The sequence below is a fragment of the Ailuropoda melanoleuca genome, chromosome 10 (assembly GCF_002007445.2).
Source record: "Ailuropoda melanoleuca isolate Jingjing chromosome 10, ASM200744v2, whole genome shotgun sequence".
Lineage (NCBI taxonomy): Eukaryota > Metazoa > Chordata > Mammalia > Carnivora > Ursidae > Ailuropoda > Ailuropoda melanoleuca.
In genome coordinates this window covers 22,647,465-22,668,685 of record NC_048227.1, presented here as the reverse complement: position 1 = coordinate 22,668,685, position 21,221 = coordinate 22,647,465, and the positions used below count along the sequence as shown (strand labels likewise).

General features: G+C 44.4%; 2 protein-coding genes across 15 annotated transcripts in view; one reads left to right on the top strand and one right to left on the bottom strand.

The window, feature by feature from the left end:
- The window catches only part of LOC100467946 (ankyrin repeat and SAM domain-containing protein 4B), a 73,468-nt gene that overhangs the window by 18,153 nt on the left and 34,094 nt on the right, over positions 1–21,221 (top strand). For 4 of the 14 annotated variants that reach the window (XR_004628466.1, XM_034670277.1, XM_034670279.1 and 1 more), the window contains one exon: positions 383–486. The exons of 5 other annotated variants lie outside the window; for them this stretch is intronic. Coding sequence is in view for 3 of the 9 variants with exons in the window: in XM_034670277.1 (XP_034526168.1) it covers positions 454–486 (33 nt within the window). In the remaining 6 variants the exon portion in view is untranslated. Of the gene's footprint in view, positions 1–382; positions 487–6,095; positions 6,178–9,225; positions 9,342–21,221 lie in introns of those variants that run through there. 5 more of the 14 variants (XR_004628468.1, XM_034670281.1, XR_002144303.2 and 2 more) reach the window with 4 other exon arrangements.
- ZP2 (zona pellucida glycoprotein 2) lies at positions 9,193–20,994 on the bottom strand. The gene is made up of 18 exons (XM_002927601.4): positions 20,933–20,994; positions 20,755–20,843; positions 19,729–19,812; positions 19,247–19,341; positions 17,562–17,714; positions 16,717–16,758; positions 16,169–16,330; positions 15,312–15,408; positions 15,036–15,217; positions 14,141–14,267; positions 13,313–13,500; positions 13,138–13,229; positions 12,919–13,043; positions 12,565–12,754; positions 11,306–11,441; positions 11,134–11,230; positions 10,449–10,532; positions 9,193–9,338 (listed from the first exon to the last, which is right to left on the bottom strand). The coding sequence occupies exons 1-18, from the start codon at positions 20,992–20,994 to the stop codon at positions 9,193–9,195; spliced, it is 2,151 nt and encodes a 716-aa protein (XP_002927647.1).

The following is a 21,221-nucleotide window of genomic DNA, read 5'->3' as shown; positions in this document are numbered from 1 at the left end:
TAACCTGCATTCCCTTATCTATGCCGTGGTACCCCCCAAAACACATGTGCATGTGGGCATACACGTATTGTGAGTGATTAAATAGGCATGCACACACACACACACACATCCTGAGTGGTAAGACTTGCGACAGTTATGAATTAATGAAGTGCTTTCTTTGCCTTCCTGGGGGGAAGGGTGGGGATTACATACAAATCTGGTGTGCCCCTTGGGTATGTCATTACGGTGGATAGTATCCATCAGGTGTGGCAGAAAGTTGAAAATCAATGATGTTGAAGTATCCCCCTTCCAAACCTCCCACTTCAAAACATTTCTACTTTCCACAACCCAGCTCCAGGTTCATACCTCTGTGAAGTCAAGTGCACTCTCTTTATACTTACAGCCCTTGTGGAACAGGCATGGTGAGCAAGTGACAACCTCTCTGTGCATTGACTTCTTCAGTCTGTAAAGAGAATGCCGCCCAACCGGAGTCTTTGGGAGACTGAGGCAAGTGATATCTAGATTATAAAAGTGCTACAGCACAGTGAAACAATTATATCCTTGCTCGGCTGAATCATCTCTTGTTTGCTGCGATTCTCGTATATTTGTCCTTCCTTCTACCCTCCCTACCTGCCCACCTCTCCACCAGTGCCCTGGGGATGGAAACAATGTCCGCATATTCCTTTGGGTACCCTACAACCTCATACATAGAAACCCCTGAACAACATTTTCCATTGACTAGAAAAGACCAAGAAGTGTGAATCAAGAGCCTATTTCCTGAGACATTTGGCAGCATGTGGAGGCATTTTTGACTGTCATGACTGTGTGTGTGTGTTTGGGAGAGGGGGTGCTGCTGGCTTCTTGGGGGCTGAGGCCGGGGATGCTGCTAAGCATCCTACAATGCACATGACAGCCCCTTACAAAAAGAATCATCTGGGCCCAAACGTCAGTGCCAAGGTTGAGAAATCTTGATGGAGACGAACAAGAATTAAGAGTGTTAAGCTAAGCCAGAGCAGAGCTCGCCTGGAATGAGGCTGGAATCGGCCAGGTCTGCACTAGAGCAGCCAGTTACAGAAATGGCATCAGGAAAACTCCTTCACATTTGGGAAAGGTCAGATTTCCAAAGACCTTTCGTACCCATTACCATTTCTGACCTGTCACAACAGTTTTGGGAGTTCACTCTGTTCCGTCTTCCTGCCATACCCATCAACTGGCAGAAGAGGAAACTGGGCCAACAGGTGAATCATTTGCCACAGGTCTCAGAGCTGGCTCGTGGCTACACCACGAGAACGCCATCATCGGCTGCCGGCTCGGGCTCGGTTTGCTCCCCTCTCCCTGCTTTTTTGTTAAAGCAGAAGTGACAAGCATGACATGGGGAAATTGGACTACTTGGCAGTTGGGAATTGGAGAGCCATCCAGGTTGGAGAGGACAGTGGGTGTTGGTTGGCTTTCCAAAACTTGGGAGGAAACGCCCCATACATATGCACCAGGAGACCTTATGCCCCTGTTTAGGTGCTGGAGCTTCAAGCCCCGTTCGAAACCCTTAAAAAACAAAAACAAACAAACAAAAAAACCCAACGACCGGGGGTTGGAAATAGAACAGAAATGTTTCCTAAAGAAAGTGCTTAATTGTTGTGCCAGAAGAGGGAGCTCATATCCAGCTATCTGAAGCTGGCTCAGCAGAGAACAGCCCTGAGAACTAGAAGAAACTTTGGACTTGTGCATCTTAAACCTTAACGTGCATCTGTACAAGGGGTCCTGCTAAAAGGCAGATCCTGAGTCCGTAGGTCTGGAGCAGGACCCGAGTTTCTGCATTGCTTCCCAGCTCCCAGGGGAAGCCTTCCACAGACCACACCTTGGGTAGCAAGGTTGTAGAAGCCCTCTTCAATCCTCTCCTCCCACAGATGACACACCTGAGGCCAGAGAGGGGCCACTGCTTTACCCACGCCAGTGTAAGTCTGCACCACCAGGGCTGGCACCCGTGTTTCCTGTATCCATTGCTTGCTTCAGGGCATCTGTCCTGCTCCTCTGACCCTAACAGAGTTAAGGGAGGGGAGGATCCATCCCTAGGTATGGAAGTGAAGAGACTGTACTGTCCGCTTTGAATTCTTAACCTCAAAAAATAGGCACTGCCAGTTATTTTACCAGCAGAAGATGTGGTTATTTGGGAATAAAAGAGAATTGCAATCTGGGACAAAGAAGCTGTGGCAAAACTGTAGGCAAGTCCAGGGAATAAAGGAGAGGCATGCTTGTTTATTTTTTTATTTATATTTATTCATGTATTTGAGAGAGAAAGTGAGAGCACATGAGTGGGAGGGGCAGAGGGAGAGGGAGAATCTCAAAGTGGATTCCATGCTGAGCACAGAACCCGATGTGGGGCTTGAACTCACGACCCTGCAATCATGACCTGAGCCAAAGCCAAGAGTTGGACACTTAACCAGTGGCACCACCCAGGTGCCCCAAGGCTTGCTTTTTTAAGGAGAGAAGGGGTAAGTTAGGAAGGTTGTTATGAACTAAAAGTCCATGAGAGGGAACTGGGAGTTGAAAGTATAGTGGCTTCTCATTGACTGTTGCCTGGTGGGTGAGGGTGGGGAATGAGGAAAGCAGCTCTTCCTCTGGCTGGAGTAGAAGAGTGGTGTCTATGTTCATAGTCAAGTCAATCTTTTCTTGTGGGGTCTGCAGTTGATTTGGAGCGGTAGGGCATGGGAGCTCCCCCTGCCAAAACCTCCTCACTGCATTTAGTGGAGTTTCCCTTTGCTTGTTTTCATAGAATCAAGATTCTTTGTACTGTATTTTTGGTCAAATCACTTTCCTCCCATAAGGACCAATGGGCATCCAAAGATGAACAGAAAAAGACTCTGGTCTTCTTGTGCCTTGAGGGAGCCAAAGCAAAGTAAATTTGTTTACAGAAGGTGTTTGTATTTGTAGTTTATACAAATTTGGCTATTAATCCAAAGGAAAGCTTACATGTAACTTGGTGTGTTCTTATAGATGCAAATTATAGCCGTAGTCGTTCTCCTAAAAATAAAGCTTCTTTAATCCTGAATCATTTTGAATGCTTTTACCTACAAGAAACAAACTGCCTCCCTTAAAAAAATAGGAATCCTTAGCATCTCGCTAAACATGAAAGATTGTTAAAGAACAAAATTTCAACTGAGTAAACTTGAAGATCTAACAGGTTTTATGAAGCGAGTCATGAAACCCATCTAGCATGTAGAGGGGAGCTCTGAGGAGTCGTACTAAATGTAAGGTTTTCATAGGAAGGAGGGTGGAGCAAAGAAGTTATTAGCAAAAGGAAAGATTGCTTTAGGCAAGGTCACTTTCCCTTAGGGGGGAGGGCTGGGAGTCTTACGCAGGTGACCTCATCTTCCTTTGGGGAATGGAGAGGACCCATGTGACAGATTACCTCATTGGTGCTGACTAGAAAAGTCCTGACTAACCAGTTAGGACTTCATTTCTGGGGTGGGGGTGGGGGTAAAACTGCAATTAGATTAGGTATTAAGCTCTGGTTTGGTGACTTGCCCTAGCACGAGTTACTTCCTTTGGGGGCCTGTGGTTTTCTTTTTAACAAGATGCAAGTGATTGCAGGGTTGATTCAGGAAACACAATGAATTAATCAGGAGTCTAGGCTTTCCATGTTTTTACTCCACCATTCTCAGATAGTGTCATTAGGCTTGTTTCCTCATGGTCACAAGATGGCTGCCACAGCTCAAAGAATCACAATATCACACCACCATATCCACAGACAGGAAGAAAAGGGGCTAGCCTTACATACTTTTTTTTTTTTTTTCAACAAGGAAGAAAAAAACAGATGCCTCCCTTCCAATATCCCTTTAAATCTCATTGAACAGAACCTTATGCCTGCTGGTATCTGATCTGCAAGGGGAATGAGACTTTATCTTGATTATTTAGCACCATAGGGATATACTATGCCATTCCAGAACAGAGCCAAAGTTCTCTTATTAGATAAGAAGAGGATGGGGCGAGAACGAGGATTCTGGGACCCAATGCTACATGTATGTGGGTTTCCCCACACCACCAAGCTGGTGCCATTTGGGTGTCCTACAATTCAACTGAATTCGGTCACTGTCTACCTGGAGATAGCATCAGATCCTACAGGTTAAGGGCTCAGTCCTACAAAACTGTCCCTACCCACCCCACCCCACCTGAGATGCCAGTCACGAGTCCAGGTGGTTACCTGTGCTTCTCATGATCTGGCTATAGATGGAAGGTTCTGATGACACCCTCCTTGGGTTTGATTGATTTGCTAGAGTGTCCCGTAGAACTCAGAGAAACAGTGTACTTACTAGATTACTGGTTTATTGTTAAAGGATGTAACTCAGGAACAGCCAGATGGAAGAGATGCACAGGGATGGAGAAAGGACAAGGAACTTCCATGTCTTCTCTGAAAACACCATTCTCCCCAAATCTCCAACCTGGAACTTCTCTGAACCCTCTGCTTTTGGGTTTTAATGGAAGCTTCATTATATAGGTGTGATCAGTTAAGTCACTGGCCAAGTCCCAGAAATCAACTGGGTGAGACTGAAAGTTTCTACCCACTATTCAAGATTGGTTTCCGTGACAACCAGCCCCCTTCTCTAGGTTATCTAGGGGCTTTCCCAAAGTCATCTATTAATGTAACAAAAGGCTCCTTAATTGCTCTCAACACTTAGGAAATTCAAAGTGTTTTAGGAGCTCTGCGCTGCATGGGGACAAAGACCAAATATATATTTCTTACTGTAAATCATAATATCACAGGAAAAGAAAGGGGGAAGGAAACCCTTTTTCATTAAGCAGCCTACACTCCACTATCAGTCCCTGCTCACTCATGAGTGTTTTAGTTGTGTTTATTCACAAAGCAAGGTTTCATGTGTGTTGTGTGATCAAAGGTCAGGGTCAAGGAGAGGTTAGCGAGAACTCTAACCTCTGGCAGGGAAATCTACTCTCAAGAGAAGAACTGGTACTTAGGCTACCTGGGAGCCCAGACTACACACACTGGAGTCCATTGACTCATCAGGTGGAAGCTGCTATGGATACGCCAGGCACTACATGTTCTACCTTCTGCTGACTCCCTGTCCTGCCAACAGTAAGGAACCTTCCCATTCCATGCACCACCACCTTCAAGCCAGAAGCAATGTAACCCCATGGGTTTTCTGCTTCTTGGCACAGTAGTGACTGCCATAAAAGGTAATTCCCATTCTGGTACCTCAGTGGGTTACAACTTCAATCCCCATCTCAGGATGGACTTGTGTTCTCAGCAATTCTTCAATTCCACCAGGATATACTATGGCTTAGAAATGAAGCTGGTTGCAACTTAAAAATGCCAAGTCCTTAAAACAACAAACTGCTCCCATGTTCTTAGTCTCTGTGTGTGAGCAACAGTGTGAGTTTGTAACATGTTCTCTGTGACAAAGTTTGCCGGCCGCGATTCTTACCCAGGGGTGTATGTCAGAATCACTGGAGGAGCCTGTATTAGTTTCCTCTTGCTGCTGTAACAAATTACCACAAGGTCAGTAGCTTGAAAATAACCAATTCATTCTGGAGGTCAGAAGTTTGAAATCAGTTCCTCTGGGCTAAAGTCCAGATGCCAGGGAGGCTGGTTCCTTCTAAAGGCTCTAGAGGAGAATCCTTTTCTTGAACTCCTTGAGCTTCTGGTGTCCGTCTGTTTTCCTCAGCTGGTAGCCCCTCCCTTGTCCTCATGGTGCATCAGTCCAGTCCCTGCTGCCATCGTCACATTGCCTTTCCTTTTCTGTGGTCAGATCTCACCCTGTCTCCCTCTTATAGGGATCCCTGTGATTGCAGTTAGGGCCCACCTGGATAATCCAGATAATCTCCCCATCCAGAACCCTTAATCATGTATGTAAAGTCCCTTTTCCCAGGGAAGGAAACATTCACAGGTTTCTGAGATTAGGACATGGATATTTTAGGGCCATTATTTGGCCTCCCACAGAACCTAAACATGCTTAGACCCCCCTCCTTAAGGATTCTAGTTTAGTAGGTGGGGCCAGGACATGTATATTTTTCAAAATATGTGCCTGATTAAGCATCTCTCATCTAGCACATAGCTTTATCCAACCTTCAGTTGCTTATAATTTTATCTCTGACGTTTTATTTAGATGGCTCCAATGCTGACTGGGCAGCACATACACCAAGAATTTGACTACTGGCTATCTCCTTGAACCCTCATGTGCTTTCAAAGTAGGTTTTGGTTTTTGTTAAGATTTTTTTTTTTAAAGATTTTATTTATTTGACAGAGAGAGAGTGAGAGAGCACAAGCAGGGGGAGCAACAGAGGGAGAGAGAGAAGCAGGCTCCCCGCCGAGCAGGGAGCCCGACATGGTGCTCGATCCCAGGACCCTGAGATCATGACCTGAGTAGAAGGCAGATGCCCAACCCACGTGCCCCAGGATTTTGTGTCTACACCCAACATGGGGCTCGGACTGACAACCCCAAGATCAAGAGTCACATGTCCTACTGACTGAGCCATCCAGGTGCCCCCAAAGTAGGTTTTTTGGGTTTTGGGGTTTTATTCTCTTTTCACAGATGTGGAAATAGGCCCAGAGATCGTTCCACCTGTCTAAGGTTGCACAGCAAGAGAGACAGAGGTCCAGAACTCAAACCCAGCTCTTATTCTAGAACCCGACAAATTTCATAAAACTGCCTGAGTCAGCAGAACGGGGCAGGGAAGGAAAGTTCAATATTAGAGGGGATTTCCCAAGGCATGCACGTCCATTCCCAGCCCCTGTAACCTCTACTATCCGAACAATCGGGTAGAGTGTTAGAATCCACATGCCCCTCATCTGCCTCCTGGGACCTGTATTACAATTATGGCTCATCCCTACTGCATAAGCAAGATCACAAACACAGAGTTTGGGTGAAGGAGCAGCCTCTTGGGATTTGAGCTCACTCTCTCCTCACAGCGCTAGGCTGCCTCCCCCACGTACAGTAGGATGTGTACCTTCAGAAGTTGAGAACATAACTTGAGTCAATCCTTCGTTGTACTTGTTCCAGGCTACCATGGCAACAAGTGTTCATCCCAGGAGCTGCTCCACAGCTAGCTTAGCTTTTCTCTGATTTCTGCCCCAGTATTTGGGGCAAACATCAGAACCGAGGCCTGCTGTGGGGGCAGTCTGGAGGACAGGTCACTGTGATCCTGACCTGTGACCCTGCACAAACTGACCGACTTGGAGGAGAGAGGCTCCAGCTCCTTCATCAAGCTCTTATATCTTGGGCAAGATACCCTAGGGCCCAAGTTGCTCTTTTGTAAAATGTGTGCATTTCTAGCAAAGTGATGTTGGTAGGGACTCATTAGAGGCTGTATTTGTTTCCTACTGCTGTTGTAACAAATTAATACAAACTTCGTAGCTTAAAATACAGGTTATTTTACAACTCTGGAATTCAGAAGTCCAAAATGGTGCAGCAGGGCTGTGTTCCTTGAGGCTCTAGTGGAGATCCATTTCTTTGCCATCCCCAGCTAATACTGGCTGCCCACATTCCATGGCTTGTGGCCCCCATCACTCTGATTTCTGCTTCCATTGGGACATCTTCTGACTCTGATCCTTCTGCCCTTTTTATAAGGCCCTGTCTTATGGGGCCTTATTGGATAATATCCCCCTGTCAGGACCCTCGGCCACATCTGCAAAGTCCATTTGGGACCACGTAGAATATTCAGATTCTGGGCAATATGTGGGGGACTTGTTGGGGTCATTATTCACCCTACCACAGGGGATCAGGAAGCCCCTTCAGTGGCCAAATTTTAAATGCCATTTTAAAAATACAGCACATGCAAGGTTTCTGGTTCTAATGTGTAACACGTACCTTGTCAGTCACAGAAAAGCTGGACTCCAAGACCATTTATCGTTGGCCGATTAAGGCCTTATTCCCTTCTAAAGCAATATCCAAAGCATGGCTTTGATGAGATAACTTGAACTTTTGACCCTACTAAAATGACCAGATCTTTCACACAATGTGAGTGGTTTCCTTCCGCATACAAGGGCTGAGTTCTAACATATTAATCTAATCAAAGGATTTAGAAGGAGAAGGTGTTGGAAGAGAAGGAAGAATCCACTATTAAAGAGCTGCGGTGTATGTAACATTCTTTGCTCAAGTTTTTAAAAAGCCAGAGTAGGACTACTCCCAGTTGAGGGTTGAACAAGTACACAGCACACTGAAGACGTTGTTTTCACCTCCCAGCCCGATGCAGATATTGGGGGGTGGGGGGATGGGTTAGCATGGTAATGAGTATTGAGGGCACGTACCGGGGTCTTCCATGCTTCATTGTTTGCATGTAACATTATATCAAAAACTAATGAAGTCCTGTATGGTGACTAACATTAAAAGAAAAAAAGCTTTATGACTTTTTTTCCAAGAAAAAGTCCTCATTTCTATCTAGGCTTTTTTTACTTGTAGGATACAAGTGAGTTCATTTCTGTATTTGTTATCTTGAAGATAGTCTGTTAGAGCTACAGTGTGAAGCTAACACTAGTCCTATTGACATAATTGCAGTGTAGAAGCTGGGGGACCCTCAGGGGGAAAAGGCTCAGGAGGAGGGAATAATCAAGTGTAAGTAGTAGGAAAGCCGCCCTCCAGGCTCAGCTAAGGGGCTGGTGTGGGCTGCGGAGTCTTAATGAGGCTGGGAATGTTGTAATTGCACCTAAGAAAACCAAAACCTTATATTCTTTTCCGTCCCCCAAGGGAGATTGCTGGCCTCCAGTTGCACAATGTATACAGGGAACAATGTAACTGAATACCTTCAAGTTCTCAGGGAAAGTTTCTTTCGAAGGGTAATTTGAGTTAGGAAATTCTGAAGCAGAGCACTAGATTAATTCCTTGGGAACCCCTGGTTACCCTGCCGTTCTAGGGAAGGGAAATCATGCCAATGACTAAGGGTGACCTCTTGTCTCCACATCTTGCATATGTGAATGGAGGAGTGAGAAACTAGTCTCCAGAGCTGGGCTGTAGCTAAGACCCACTGCTGGTTGAATTTTCTGGCACTGCCACTTCTGTGAGTGGAGGGCAGAGAACCCTGAATGGCAGGAAGCAATTAAGTCCTTAATTTCCTTATGCACATCTACACAGCCAAAGCCTGGTAGCATTGTGGGAAGGTTCTACCTTCCCTCTACAAGTGTGACTGTAAGAAGCAATCCTTGAACTCCATGTAAGTTTAATGAGGTAAAAGCAAGCAGCTTACTTCAACCACTTTATTTGAAAATCCTTAGTGATTTAACATCATGGTTCTTCTCTTGCGCAGGTAGCTAATGAGGCCTAGAGTTGCCACCAGGCCTGCTAAGGCAACCACAGCCACCACAGTCTTAAAAGCAGCATATCCGGCTGCCCCGTGCCCTTTCAAGTCCACAGCGTCTGGTAAGGAAGCAGACATTCAAGTCTTAAGATCATTTAAATCAAAAGATTTAAGTCAAAGCCTGAGGCTCCCCCAGAGAGGTGAAATTAACCCTCAAAGGACTCATTTAGGAAGCTTACAACAGGATATGTAGTCTTACTCTTTGAGCCGACCTCCTCCTCCTCTCACTGCTCTGCTCCCGCAGCTGTTCCCACTTCCTACTTGTTTTTATTAATCTAAAATCAGATGAGCCCACACCAGGAAAGAACCTTACTGAATCAGCCCATTTAACATTATGGCACTAATAGAGACGGTCCTGAGTGCATGATTCCTTGCAGGTTGTTAGGGATTTAAGATAGCTTACTTTCAAATTGTAGGCCTATAATTAAGACCATCTGGGATGAAGATGTTGGATATTAACAGGAACACAATCTAGTACAGACTAAAGTTTGAGAGTAGTAAGGCTCATGCCTTCTAACCTAATAGTTTCACTTCTAGAAAGACATCCTGGCAGAGCCTGGGTGGCTCAGTTGATTAAGCGTCCGACTCTTGGTTTTGGCTCAGGTTGTGATCTCAGGGTCTTGAGTTGGAGCCCTCAAGATAATCTCCATGCACAGCCAAAGTCTGCTTGAGATTCTTTCCCCCTCTCCCTGCCCCTCCAGTTTGTGTTCTAAAATAAATAAATCTTTAAAAAAAAAAAAAAAGAACAATAGGGTATGATGATTCCACTTGCATTAAGAGATTTTTTTTAGGGGTGCCTGGGTGGCACAGTGGTTAAGCGTCTGCCTTCAGCTCAGGGCGTGATCCCGGCGTTATGGGATCGAGCCCCACATCAGGCTCTTCCGCTATGAGCCTGCTTCTTCCTCTCCCACTCTCCCTGCTTGTGTTCCCTCTCTCGCTGGCTGTCTCTCTGTCAAATAAATAAATAAAATCTTTAAAAAAAAAAAAAAGATTTTTTTAAGGGGGATTTTTGGAAGAGTACCCAAGAGACTTAAAGGTATGGCTAGGAAGAGAGACTTGTTCTTTTATTACTTAGGATTACCCATAGCATGTATTATTTATGCATAGTTAAATTTAACATAAAGCTAAGAACTTGAGTCCAGGAAGTGCCTTAGGCTTTAAATCCATACCTCTGAGTGTAGAGCCGTCTGACAATAGGAGGATGGGTCCTGGGAGACTTACTGTCATTTTCTCTTCATCAGTGGTGCCTGTGGCTGGGGACAGAAAAGGGAGTTAGTGTCTGACCTCTGGAATAGTGACTAGTACAGAGAGGTGTGTCGATGGACTTCTTAGAGCACATATCTACGGAGTCCCCGGCTCTATGTGGGTTTTCCCCACTTTTGCAGCAGAGGGCATATTATATACCTTACTGTAAAAACAGAATAAACTCTCCAAGAATGTCCCAAGAAGATTAAGTTTCCAGTCCACCTAGACTCTGCAATAGTATCTTTTCAGAGTCACATCTGCAAAAGATCAGACTCTAGTCCACGTCTAAAACCAAGCTTGCCCATAGTCTGATTAAGAACTTGACACCTCAGCCGTATTGTATGGGCAGGGCGGACCGGGCTGAGAAGGTTTCTTGGAACTGTGTGATGAGTCCCAACGAAGCCGTTAGTTTTTTGTTTTTTAAGTTTTTTTTCTTTATATGAACTCTACACCACACGTGGGACTCAAACCCACTACTCCAAGATCAAGAGTCGTAGGCTCTACTGACTCAGCCAGCCAGGCACCCCACAGCACTCATTCTTCAGGTTTCCAATTCTGAAAGGATAGGCTTGCTTTGAGGACTCACAGTAACAGGGACTTGAAATTTACCTCGCCTGTGTCTGGATGACACAGGGCAAGTCACAGAACACAGAGGGGAGTCGGGAGAGAGTTGATTGCAGATTAACGCACTGCAGTGGAAGTACACCTAGAGATAAGAGAAGAGCAAAGTGGAACCGATGCACTCACATTCAGCCTGTCCCGGGGTGACTTAATGGCTTACCAGGCTAGAGAGCACTTGGGCCTCTGCTACAAAGGCAAAGGTCTTCACATCAAACCTCTGATAGTGATTAGGATACGTCACGGAGGAGCCAACTGGATGGAAGGTGGTTCTGTGGTTGTCCAAGTTGTTTTCACAGCTGGGAGACACACAGCAGGGAAGACCATCAGCCACATGATCTCCCAAGGTTTGACTCAACATTTGCCCAAACTCAGCCCACATGTATCCTAACACCTTCAGAATTGTTCTACCTTCTATCTGTACCTTCTATTTAATATACTTTGACTTGGCCTATCCAATTTAAGTACTTATTTGTTTGCCAGCTAAACCTATCAGGAGCTACAAGTTTTCTATGTAGTTCTTCACACTGGCTTAATTCTTCCTACAAATCTGAGTGCCCAGTATGTCCCAGGCAGTTCGTATAGGTCAGGGACAAAGAAGGTGGAGAACTCCTGCTATTTTATCTCTTTGATAGCTAAGGATGATAGCTATAAAGAAAATCGCATGTTAGGTGGGGCTACACATAATCCTGGCACAGTAGTGTACCTGGAGTTTAAGAGCTTAGCAACAGATTACAACAGCTTCAAGGAAGGTAATGTGCAGTTTCCATCCAGGTGCAAACCCCCGCAGGCAGAGCTCGGAGGCCAAATACCAATTCATAAGTGTGTGTAGTTACAACTTCAGAGCATGTGGTCTTCAGGCTAGAGTCAGATAGGCTTTCAAATCCTACCATTTACTAAATATTATTTTGGGCTAGTTATTTAAGCAGCAAGCTTGGGTTTCTTCATGAAGTGAGGTGGCTAGTATCTTTCACAGAGTGATGAGGTTCAAATAATCTATGTGGAGTACATAGCACCATGCCTGGCACATGGTAGAATAGGAACTGGAGATCTATTCTCTCTAGATCAGGAGTGTTAGAGTCATTCATCCTTGGGGAGGATCCGAGTCTCTTAAATTCAAGGGTCAGAGGAAAGCATGAGTCATGCTATTGGACTAAGGACTGATTACTAATGAACACAGACAAAGATCAGGGCCTTTGTGACAGAGTACTCTTCAGAAACTCAAGAGAGTTTTATCTTCTCTTCATTGTCAGTTTTTTTTTTTTAAGAAGTTTTTTTTAAGTAATCTCTACCCCCAACATGGGGTTCAAACTCACAACCCCGATATCAAGAGTTGCATGCTCTACTGACTCAGCCAGCCGGGTGCCTCTTCACTGACCGTTTTTGATTAGCTGAGCTACCTTATGGGTAAAGAATACCTACCCATCCATGATAATATTCCACTGGGGGAGTGAGGCTGGGTCCCTGGTGGGTGTTGCCCAGCAATCATCTAAGACCAGCTTGATGTTTGGGTCAGCCCTATTTAGGACTCTTAGTTCCAGGTAAATGGGTTGGCGGAGGTATCTCACCACAGGGTACTCCTTGTCCCCATAAGGTCGAAGGTAGAATTTATCTGAAATGGAATGGAAACACCCTCAGTACTCAAGTTGTTGATGGTTGTAGTAGGAGCTAAAGGATCACTACTGCTCCATTAGTCTGGCAGCATCAGAAAGTTCAGGTTGGGGAAGACTTCCCTGAAAGTATTTAAGCAGGATTTCTTAGGTTGTGATGTCTCACCTGGGTAGGTTTGCAGGCTCAAGGCAAGTGGACCTGGCCTCACTGCGGCCACTGGAGGAGGTAGACTTTGGACATCGGTGTTTATTAACAGGTCATCTCTGCTGTAATGGCATTTCACGGTCATTCTGTAATGTATTGGGGGGAAGGGTGAGGTGTTAACAATTTTAGAAGACTGCTTTAATTTAATGTAGAGCTTAAGTAGTAGCAATTGCATCACACCTGAATTCACTATCTCTGGAAATTGTGCGTGGTGGGAGATCCTCCCAGAGAGCGTGTATTTCATTTTCGTAGATGACTTTGTCATCCTTGAACTTAAAATTAGAGAAAGGTTAGAAGGGGGTGACCAGTGATCTTACAGTCCAGTCTTAACACCTCACCATCTGCTGGCACTCACCTTTTGTCTTGTTCCACATCCATTCAGAGGGATGTGAAACAGTATCAGCCCTTGAGATGGAACCTTGAAGGTAGGTCGGCAGGAGGAGTCTCCCACCCTGAGGGTATCCAAGTTTAGAGCTGGTTTTGTTTGGTGGCTGTAGACCTTGACATCCATAAACCCATCCTGGGTACACAAGTCACCTATAACTAGATGGTGATAAGAGTTTAAAGAAACGTGTCTGCCATGTTAATGGCCATCTACCAACCTTCAAGTGTGGGTGAAGGGACCTGTGAGAAAACCCTGAGGGGCTGAAGTGAATGGAGGGTTAGATTATGGCTTCAAGTGTAATGCCTGTGTCATTATGTTCCTTCTTTCAAGACTAGCAAGTCCTGAGCGGTTTGGGGAAGGGAATGGGGGTGGGAGGTAGTTGATGCAGGAACTAGTTTTTCCCATTGTCTTGACTGGAAACGGGTCAGTAAATAAGCACAGGGGCAGAGCCAATACTGAACAACAAATACCCACTCCATGTCCTTGAGGAATTTGTAGGCATTTGGGGGGAGTCTTTTAAACTTTCATAGTCCTTCTAGTTATAGGTTAGAATCAACCTTACTTAGATGGTGGGCTCAGTCTCCTAATGCAGAAAATATCCAGGCTATTTAAACATGGGTCCGTTAGAGTGAGATCTACCTGTATGTATACTTTGGAGTATTATCTTCTTAGGCTCTGTTATAGCAGCTACACGGAGATTTCTAATCTGATCAGTTTCCTCAGAGTATAAGCAATATAAAGTCTGAACCTCTTTGTTTTCCCGTATACACAAGAGCTAAGGGAGAAAAGGTTTCTTACCTATAGAAACTGGTGACTCACAGACACACTCGGGAAAAACCACCATGGATACAGTCTCCATTTTAAAGGCAAAGGTCAGCTTGAGTGAAGCTAAGTAGAACTGATAGGGTAGGCATTTTTCCGAGGACTGAAAGGAGACAAGAATGTCGATTAGCAGCCACAGCCATGGGGGCCCAGAACAGTCCACAGTGAGGCAGGAAGGAAGTGCACCGAATACCTATAGGGCACACTTCAGAATTAATCTGGTTTCCCTTTAAACCAGAACAAGAGAGTGCCTATCACTTCTCCAGATCAGGATGCTTTCCTAGGCAGGAAATTTATTGCTTTAAACTCATGCCCTGAAATACCCAGCTCTACATGCTCTTTGTACTGGACACTAGAGCCTGAATTAACAGATCAGATTCCAAAGAGCCGAGTGCTCTGCCAAGCCAGGTCTGAGTAAAAAGGACTCTACAAATGCTGTCAGATGTTATTGCAAAACACACATACCCTGACATAAGATTACTCTCCACTGTCCCTGGCAATTGCATCTGTCAAGAATGGCCTCAGTGAGAACAGTTGAGGACACTTTTGTTTGGGTCTAGCTGTTCTATCTTTAATAGGGTGTAAGAGGGTCATCATTAGCAACTTAAAAGCAGTTTAATGAACTGAAGGGGGGGGGAAAGCAAGAAAACCTCTATTGCAGTGGTTCAAAGAGGCTTGGTATTTGAGAGTGAATTTCAGTTACCTGAGAATTCACTTAGGCAAAGTGATCACATGAGCCCTTCCGGAGTTTGAATCCATTATATGGACAATTAGAATCTATGGTCAAGTGATCAGCTCTATCAGGGTTACCTAAAGACTGTGCTTCAAACCAGGCTTTCATCAAGCTCAGTGGCTCATGATAGGAACCTACTTTGATTTTGAGAAGAGTTTTGCTGAAGTGCAATCTCAAGCCCTTGGATTCTTCTTTATTGATCCCATGGTCACGCAGCTGGCTTACGGCAAAGCTCCTGTTTTCAAAGCTCACAGATTCTAACTTCCCAGGAAACTCTGGTATGGTGAGCGTCACATGTGTGGCATTACAGGTCACGGGATCTAGAAGGAATGGCCGACACAATGCCGATGATCAGCTTTAAGCCCCTGGAACAGCGTCTCCCACAACTGGAGTTGCCCTTTCCTAGGACCTTACCTGACATACAAAGCACTTGTGCTGTTAAGATGAGCTTCTGCCCAGGAGATTCTTGTATCAACTTCAGAGGCGCTGTGTAGAGCTGACTGTTACCTTGCTGAGGGCGGGGTGGGGTGGGGGTGGAGAAACATTTCTAAAGCCATCCATTTACTTGAATTTCTAACCAATGCTGGAAGAATCGTCAGGGCAAATACTCAAGTATGGGGCACCATTTTGGCCTGAGTAGAATTTAAGCATTTTGTCCTGTGACTACTCATCAGATGTTCTAGTTTTAAAACCTTCTATTTCCTCACATCTGGCAAGTTAGTATTGTCTACGGATAGGACCTGTAGGTGATTTCTAGGCAGATGTGAGCAAAAGCTGATTTTATGATAACAGCATTCAGAGAAAAGGTCTGCAGGTCTCCACACACAGTTTATACTCAATGTGTAACAGGACTGTTCTTGTTAAAATGGATGACATTTAAGTGCTTGCTTAGGTGCCAGGACCTGTTCAAAGTACTTTGGCACATTAACTCATTAACTTAATGAGTTGATTGTTGGCTCCAAAAGCACCAATTGCTACAGTAGAACTGTATTATAGGAATATGATAAAACAGAACACCTTAATTCATAGAAGACTTTAGTACCACCTTCTTTCACATTATAGAGCAAATATACATCTATGGGAAGAATGGATCTGTTTTGTTCACCCTTATATCCTTAGTCCTCAGTGCAGGGCTTAACACATGGCAGGCATTAAGATACCTGTTAAATCAACTGTATTCTCAGTTCATTTGAAGACATGGTTGAGATGACACTTGGATTTAGAAATACTGGTCTGTGCTTGGGTGGTGTTACAAGAAAATTCACACCTACCGCATAGTGAGTCACTCCAGTGGCATTGAGTGACATTTGGACACTTAGCTTGTGGTTATCAAAGAGGAGATTATATCCTTGTGCCTCGGCCTGCTGAAGAGTCAGATTTTGGGCTTCTGCACCATCACCAACCTCCATGAACCATCTCAGAGTCTTGGGATCCTAAAGACAGAAGTTTCATTTAGAGGTCTGCTGCTCACCTTAACCTAAGACTATTCATCTATTTAGTATTTTATTTCATTTATTCTTTTTTAAAGATTTTATTTATTTGTCAGAGAGAGTGAGAGGGAGAGTGCGCGAGCGCACGCACACAAACATGGGGAACCTCAGGCAGAGGGAGAAGCAGGCTGTCCACTGAGCAAGGATTCCTATGCAGGACTGGATCCCAGGACCCCGGGATCATGACCTGAGCTGAAGATAGATGCTTAACGGAGTGAGCCACCCAGGCATCCCATAGTTAATATTTTAAATCAGAATTGAAGTTAGGTTACCTTTAATATGAAACTAAAGGTTACTTAGGTCTATAATTTAAAAAGTTACTTCCATACCTCATTTTCATCAGCCATGCCAGGAATAACATTAAAGGTAAACTGGAAGAAAAGAAACCATGATGTGAGGCTTTGATTTGGAGGAGCAAGTTTCTGAAATCACGCTACCTAGCAGTATGTGCAAAACACCCAGAGCAACTGCTGTGTAGTTCTTACACCAAGAGGCCTGATTGTGGGGTATACTAAGAAAAGGTATAGGCCCAGTCACAAAAACTGACTGTGCCCTTAGGTATCATTTCATCTCTGAGCTTCTGATGCCATAAGGCAATTGGAAGATCTAAGCTCCCTTCCAATTTTAAGTTGAAGACATTGGATTCTGAGATGCACATTTTTTTTTTTTACCTTCATCCATACAAATCAAGAATTAGGTCAAGCCATGCAGTTCTATCATTGTTCTAACAAAGTATGAATATATTTTATTTGTCCATTATCAATACTAGTTATATTAGACTATAAAATTCCTGAATATGTGATTGGAATGTTTTGCTTTTTTGCTATATCTTATAATCTGGCATAGAACCTGGGACATGATGATAGCTAGTCAGTTTGTCAAATGATTATTAATGTGAGTCCAGTTACCAATGGAATCTTTTCTACTGCCAGGTATGATGTGCTGAGCACTGTATGTACCCTCTCAATTCTCAGCGCGACCTATGAGATATTATTGTCCCCTACTTTGGACTTGGAAACAAAGGCTCAGTGTGGTTAATAAATCAATCCAAAGCTACACAACAAATTAGTGAATACAGGATTGTAATCCTGATCCTGTTCCTAACCCCAGCTCTGTGTAGACCACCACATTTCCCCTGCGGCAGCCATGAGAAACAGTCCGCCTCTTCACTCACAGACATGGAATCCTTTCTGCAGATAGTGGCTCCTGCATGTTCATGGGTTTCTTCTGCTTGCACAATGGGACAGCTGATCCGATATATGAAAGCCATAGGTCTTGAAATAGCATTGTTGTCTGTGAGTTTGACACTCATCTGGTGCTGGCCAACCTGTGTGTAAATAACATGGTAACAGTGAGTTCTGGAACATCGTGGGAAAGGCAATTCCACAATACCATTGGACCCAGCTGAGTGGCAAAACTCTTGAGGTTACCAGTACCGTGAGTTCTGGAAGGTACCTCATTCCTCTATCAACAGACTCTACAGCTAGCCCTTCTAGGTATCAGACTCATGGTGCTGGCTAATTTGGGGCCTCTACCCAAGTCGTTCAAACATGTATTGAGCACCTATGTAGCAGCCATTGTTTTGGGTGCTGGACAGAGCCAACTTTGGTATTGGCCCTAGTTTCGGGAACTTACAGTTTCAAGTAAGGGACAGCCACCCTTTTTCTATAAAATGTTAGTCAATATTTTTGGCTTTTTAAGGCCATATATGATTTCTAGCTTGTATTTTTTCTTTTAAGTCCTTGAAAACCTAAGCATTCTTAGCTCTAGGACCATCACACACATGCACACATGCATACCACGGGCTAAATGTAGCTACCCACAAGTTTTAGTTTGCAGACCCTTGTTTTACAGGAAAGCAACTCTAAGCTCTCTAGAAGTTAGTAAGGGCTATTTCAGAAAGGAAAAAAATGACTGGAGATCTTCACTGTGGAATTAGATGAAGGGGCCAGTTAAATATGCAGATTTCTGCCACGCACCTCAGACCTAAGTCATCAACTAAATGAACTAGGTCTATACTTTCCAAATTCTCCAAGTGATTCTTTGCACACCACAAGCTTGAGAACTGCTTGATGGTTTTCTTTTACTGCTCCCAGTAACCCTGATTAGGCAGTACCGTTGCTTGGCAATAGAGAAAACCCTATTGCTCAGCTGCTGCTTGCCTTCCCACACCTGTTTTTATAGCATAGCAGTTCTGTTTGCCAGCACCAAAATAGCCTTCCCTTTCCCATGGAGGTTACAGATCAAAATAGCTCATTTTGAGCATTTCTTGCATCTTGTTGCTGTGCCAAGTTCTTCTTCTGCATCTTATTCATCTTTAGATACCCTTTGGAGAGGGTACCATAATCCCCCTTTTCCAATGAGCAAGCAAAGGCTTAGAAAGGTTAGCTCACTTGCTAGAGATCACAACCAGATAGTGGCAAAGCCAGGACTCACACCAAGGCCCCAACTTCAGGGTTTGTCAACCTCAGCATTATTGGCATTTCAGACCCAAAATCCCTGTTGAAGGGGGTCGCCGTGTGCAACGTAGGCTATTTAGCAGTAACCTCAGCTTGTATAGATAGCCCCCCACTCCAGTTGTGGCAGCCAATAAGGTCTTTAAAATGTCTCCAAACATTGCCAAATATCCCCAGGACAGACAAAACAAGAAGCAAAAGCAAAACAAAAAACAAGAAACCAAAACAAACAAACCAACCAACCACAACAAAAAAACAACCAACCACCACCACCACGAACATTAACCACCCCTGGTTGAGAATCAATGCTCTACTCTCAAGCCTATATCCTTAACTAGTAGGGGTACTAGTAGTAACTACTAGGTTACTACTTCCCAAATTACTCCTCAAAGCGATTACTTACCACTCTCCTGGTACAGTTCTCATATGGGGCCTTCAGGATGAGTTTTTCTGGGTCCAGGACAGAAGTGCAGTTCAACAGTTCAAAACTAAAGGGATCTACAGAAGCCAGAGCAAAGGGCCAAAAGTACATTTCAGTGACAAAGTAAACCAAAGCCACACAGTCAAGACAGCCAATCCATTTCCAAGCTACTTCAAATCACTTTACTTTTTATTGTCCCATCTGGATGAGAGGACGCAAGCTTTGGGAGATGCTGTGATTTGCAACTAAAAATTTCCCAGGGGATTCTGAGATAAGACAAATTTCTAAGGAAGGACAACGTTTTCCACCCTTGGTGGCATCATGCAAATCAGGGACCCCAAGGCATCACGGCAATTGGATGCCAGTTGCTTCCGATGGTGTATTCTGTTCACCTGAAAAATGGGGCTAGCCTTGAGCCAAGGGCTTTCTACTAAGACTAGGATAAGAATATACACATTACCTACCCACCACAGATGCATGCCAGTTTTTGGTGCCCATATTGCTTGAAAATTCCACTGCCATTCTATTTTCATAGCAAATGACAGTACCTGAAGAGCAAAGGAGGCATTTGGGGTATCTCTGAGCTGTAGGAGGCAGGATTCCTACAGAAGTGTATGGAGGCATCTCTTCTCCAACAGGCATCAAGGAAGGATACCATTTGAAAGAGGCAAATCTTGACCCCCACCCTCAAGGAGCTCACAGACTGGTGGAAAAGATCTAACTACAGTGCAAGATACTAACTATAAGAAAGGTATCAATTAAATGGCTGGGGCTTTCTGATGTTCTGCAGGGTTAAACCTATTTTAGGTTTAACCATGCATACAGGGACCAGGCTAGAACCTTGACAGTGAAGCTGATGGAAGTGGGGTGGTAGGTCTGCGATGAATTGGAGAACAAAAGTTCTATCTAAAGACTTTTCAACTTGAAGTTTAAAAAATGCCTTACATGGAGCACCTGGCTGGGTCAGTTGGAAGAACATGCGAGACTCTTGATCTTGGGGTCGTGAGTTCAAGCCCCACATTTCGTGCAGAGATTACTTAAATTTCAAATAACTGCCTTACATAAGCCAAAGGACATTTTTAAAAGGCTAAGTTCTACGTATAACCTGCTTCTCTACATCCTCTCGCTCAGGTGAAAGTTTGAAAATCTCTTTTAAGTGGGCCAGCTCCAATTTTGTCTGTTATGTTGATGCTTTCCTTAAGCAGGAGTTTGTGTTTGAAAATGCTCCTTAGCATTTTGTTTTTCTGTTCTTTAGATACCGTAAAGCTTGAGGCAATGAGGGAGTAGGAAGTAATACGGATGTTTTGCAAGATCTTTTGTTTAGTTAGTATAACAAGCCCTAAGTAAGCCATGGAAAAATCTATTGACTTGATCAAGGCAAGAAAGGGGGTAAGTGGAGACTGTCTAAGCCATGTTTAAGTTTCCTGGCTATCTAATTAGAACCCGTTAGAGAGATGGTAAGGGCATTTCCTGTCACCCATTGGGCATACCTGGGAAGATAGGATTCTCCAAGTCAATAACATCTATTGAATTCACTGAAGTCACAAGGATGAAGAATAAAGAAAGTGACCTGTAGGTGCTAAAAGGGGATTGGGGAGAGTTAAAGAGGAATGAATTTCAGCAGATAAGGCCATCATGTCCCCTCCCTCCACTGCCAGAATTACTCACCTCCAATCTGCTCTGAACCAGTTTGAGGGACTCCCACCATCTCTTTTCTGTCTCCAGGCCATGGCCAAGTGTATCACCAAATCAACCAGGTAGGTGGGTGGGCACCTCTGTGGTTTTTTTATAGCAGAAAACAGGATGTGGCCCTGCCCTCTCTGATTGGAGACACCTGAGTCTTCTCCAACTCTCCCAGCTGAGAGGGAGGGAGTTGGGACAGGAGAGGCTTTCTGGAAGGCTTGAAGGAAGCATAGTTCTGCTGTTTCTGATAACTTGTGTTTCGGTTGTTCTATCA

Bases quoted from the DNA above. Each gene is read 5' to 3' on its own strand.
- ZP2 (XM_002927601.4), bottom strand. From the start codon at position 20,994: ATGGCCTGGAGACAGAAAAGAGATGGTGGGAGTCCCTCAAACTGGTTC. The intron at 20,844-20,932 runs GTGAGTAATTCT...ATCCCCTTTTAG, and splicing joins TGGTTCAGAGCAGATTGGAG to CACCTACAGGTCACTTTCTT. The intron at 13,044-13,137 runs GTGTGATGCAAT...AATACATTACAG, and splicing joins TCCAGAGATAGTGAATTCAG to AATGACCGTGAAATGCCATT.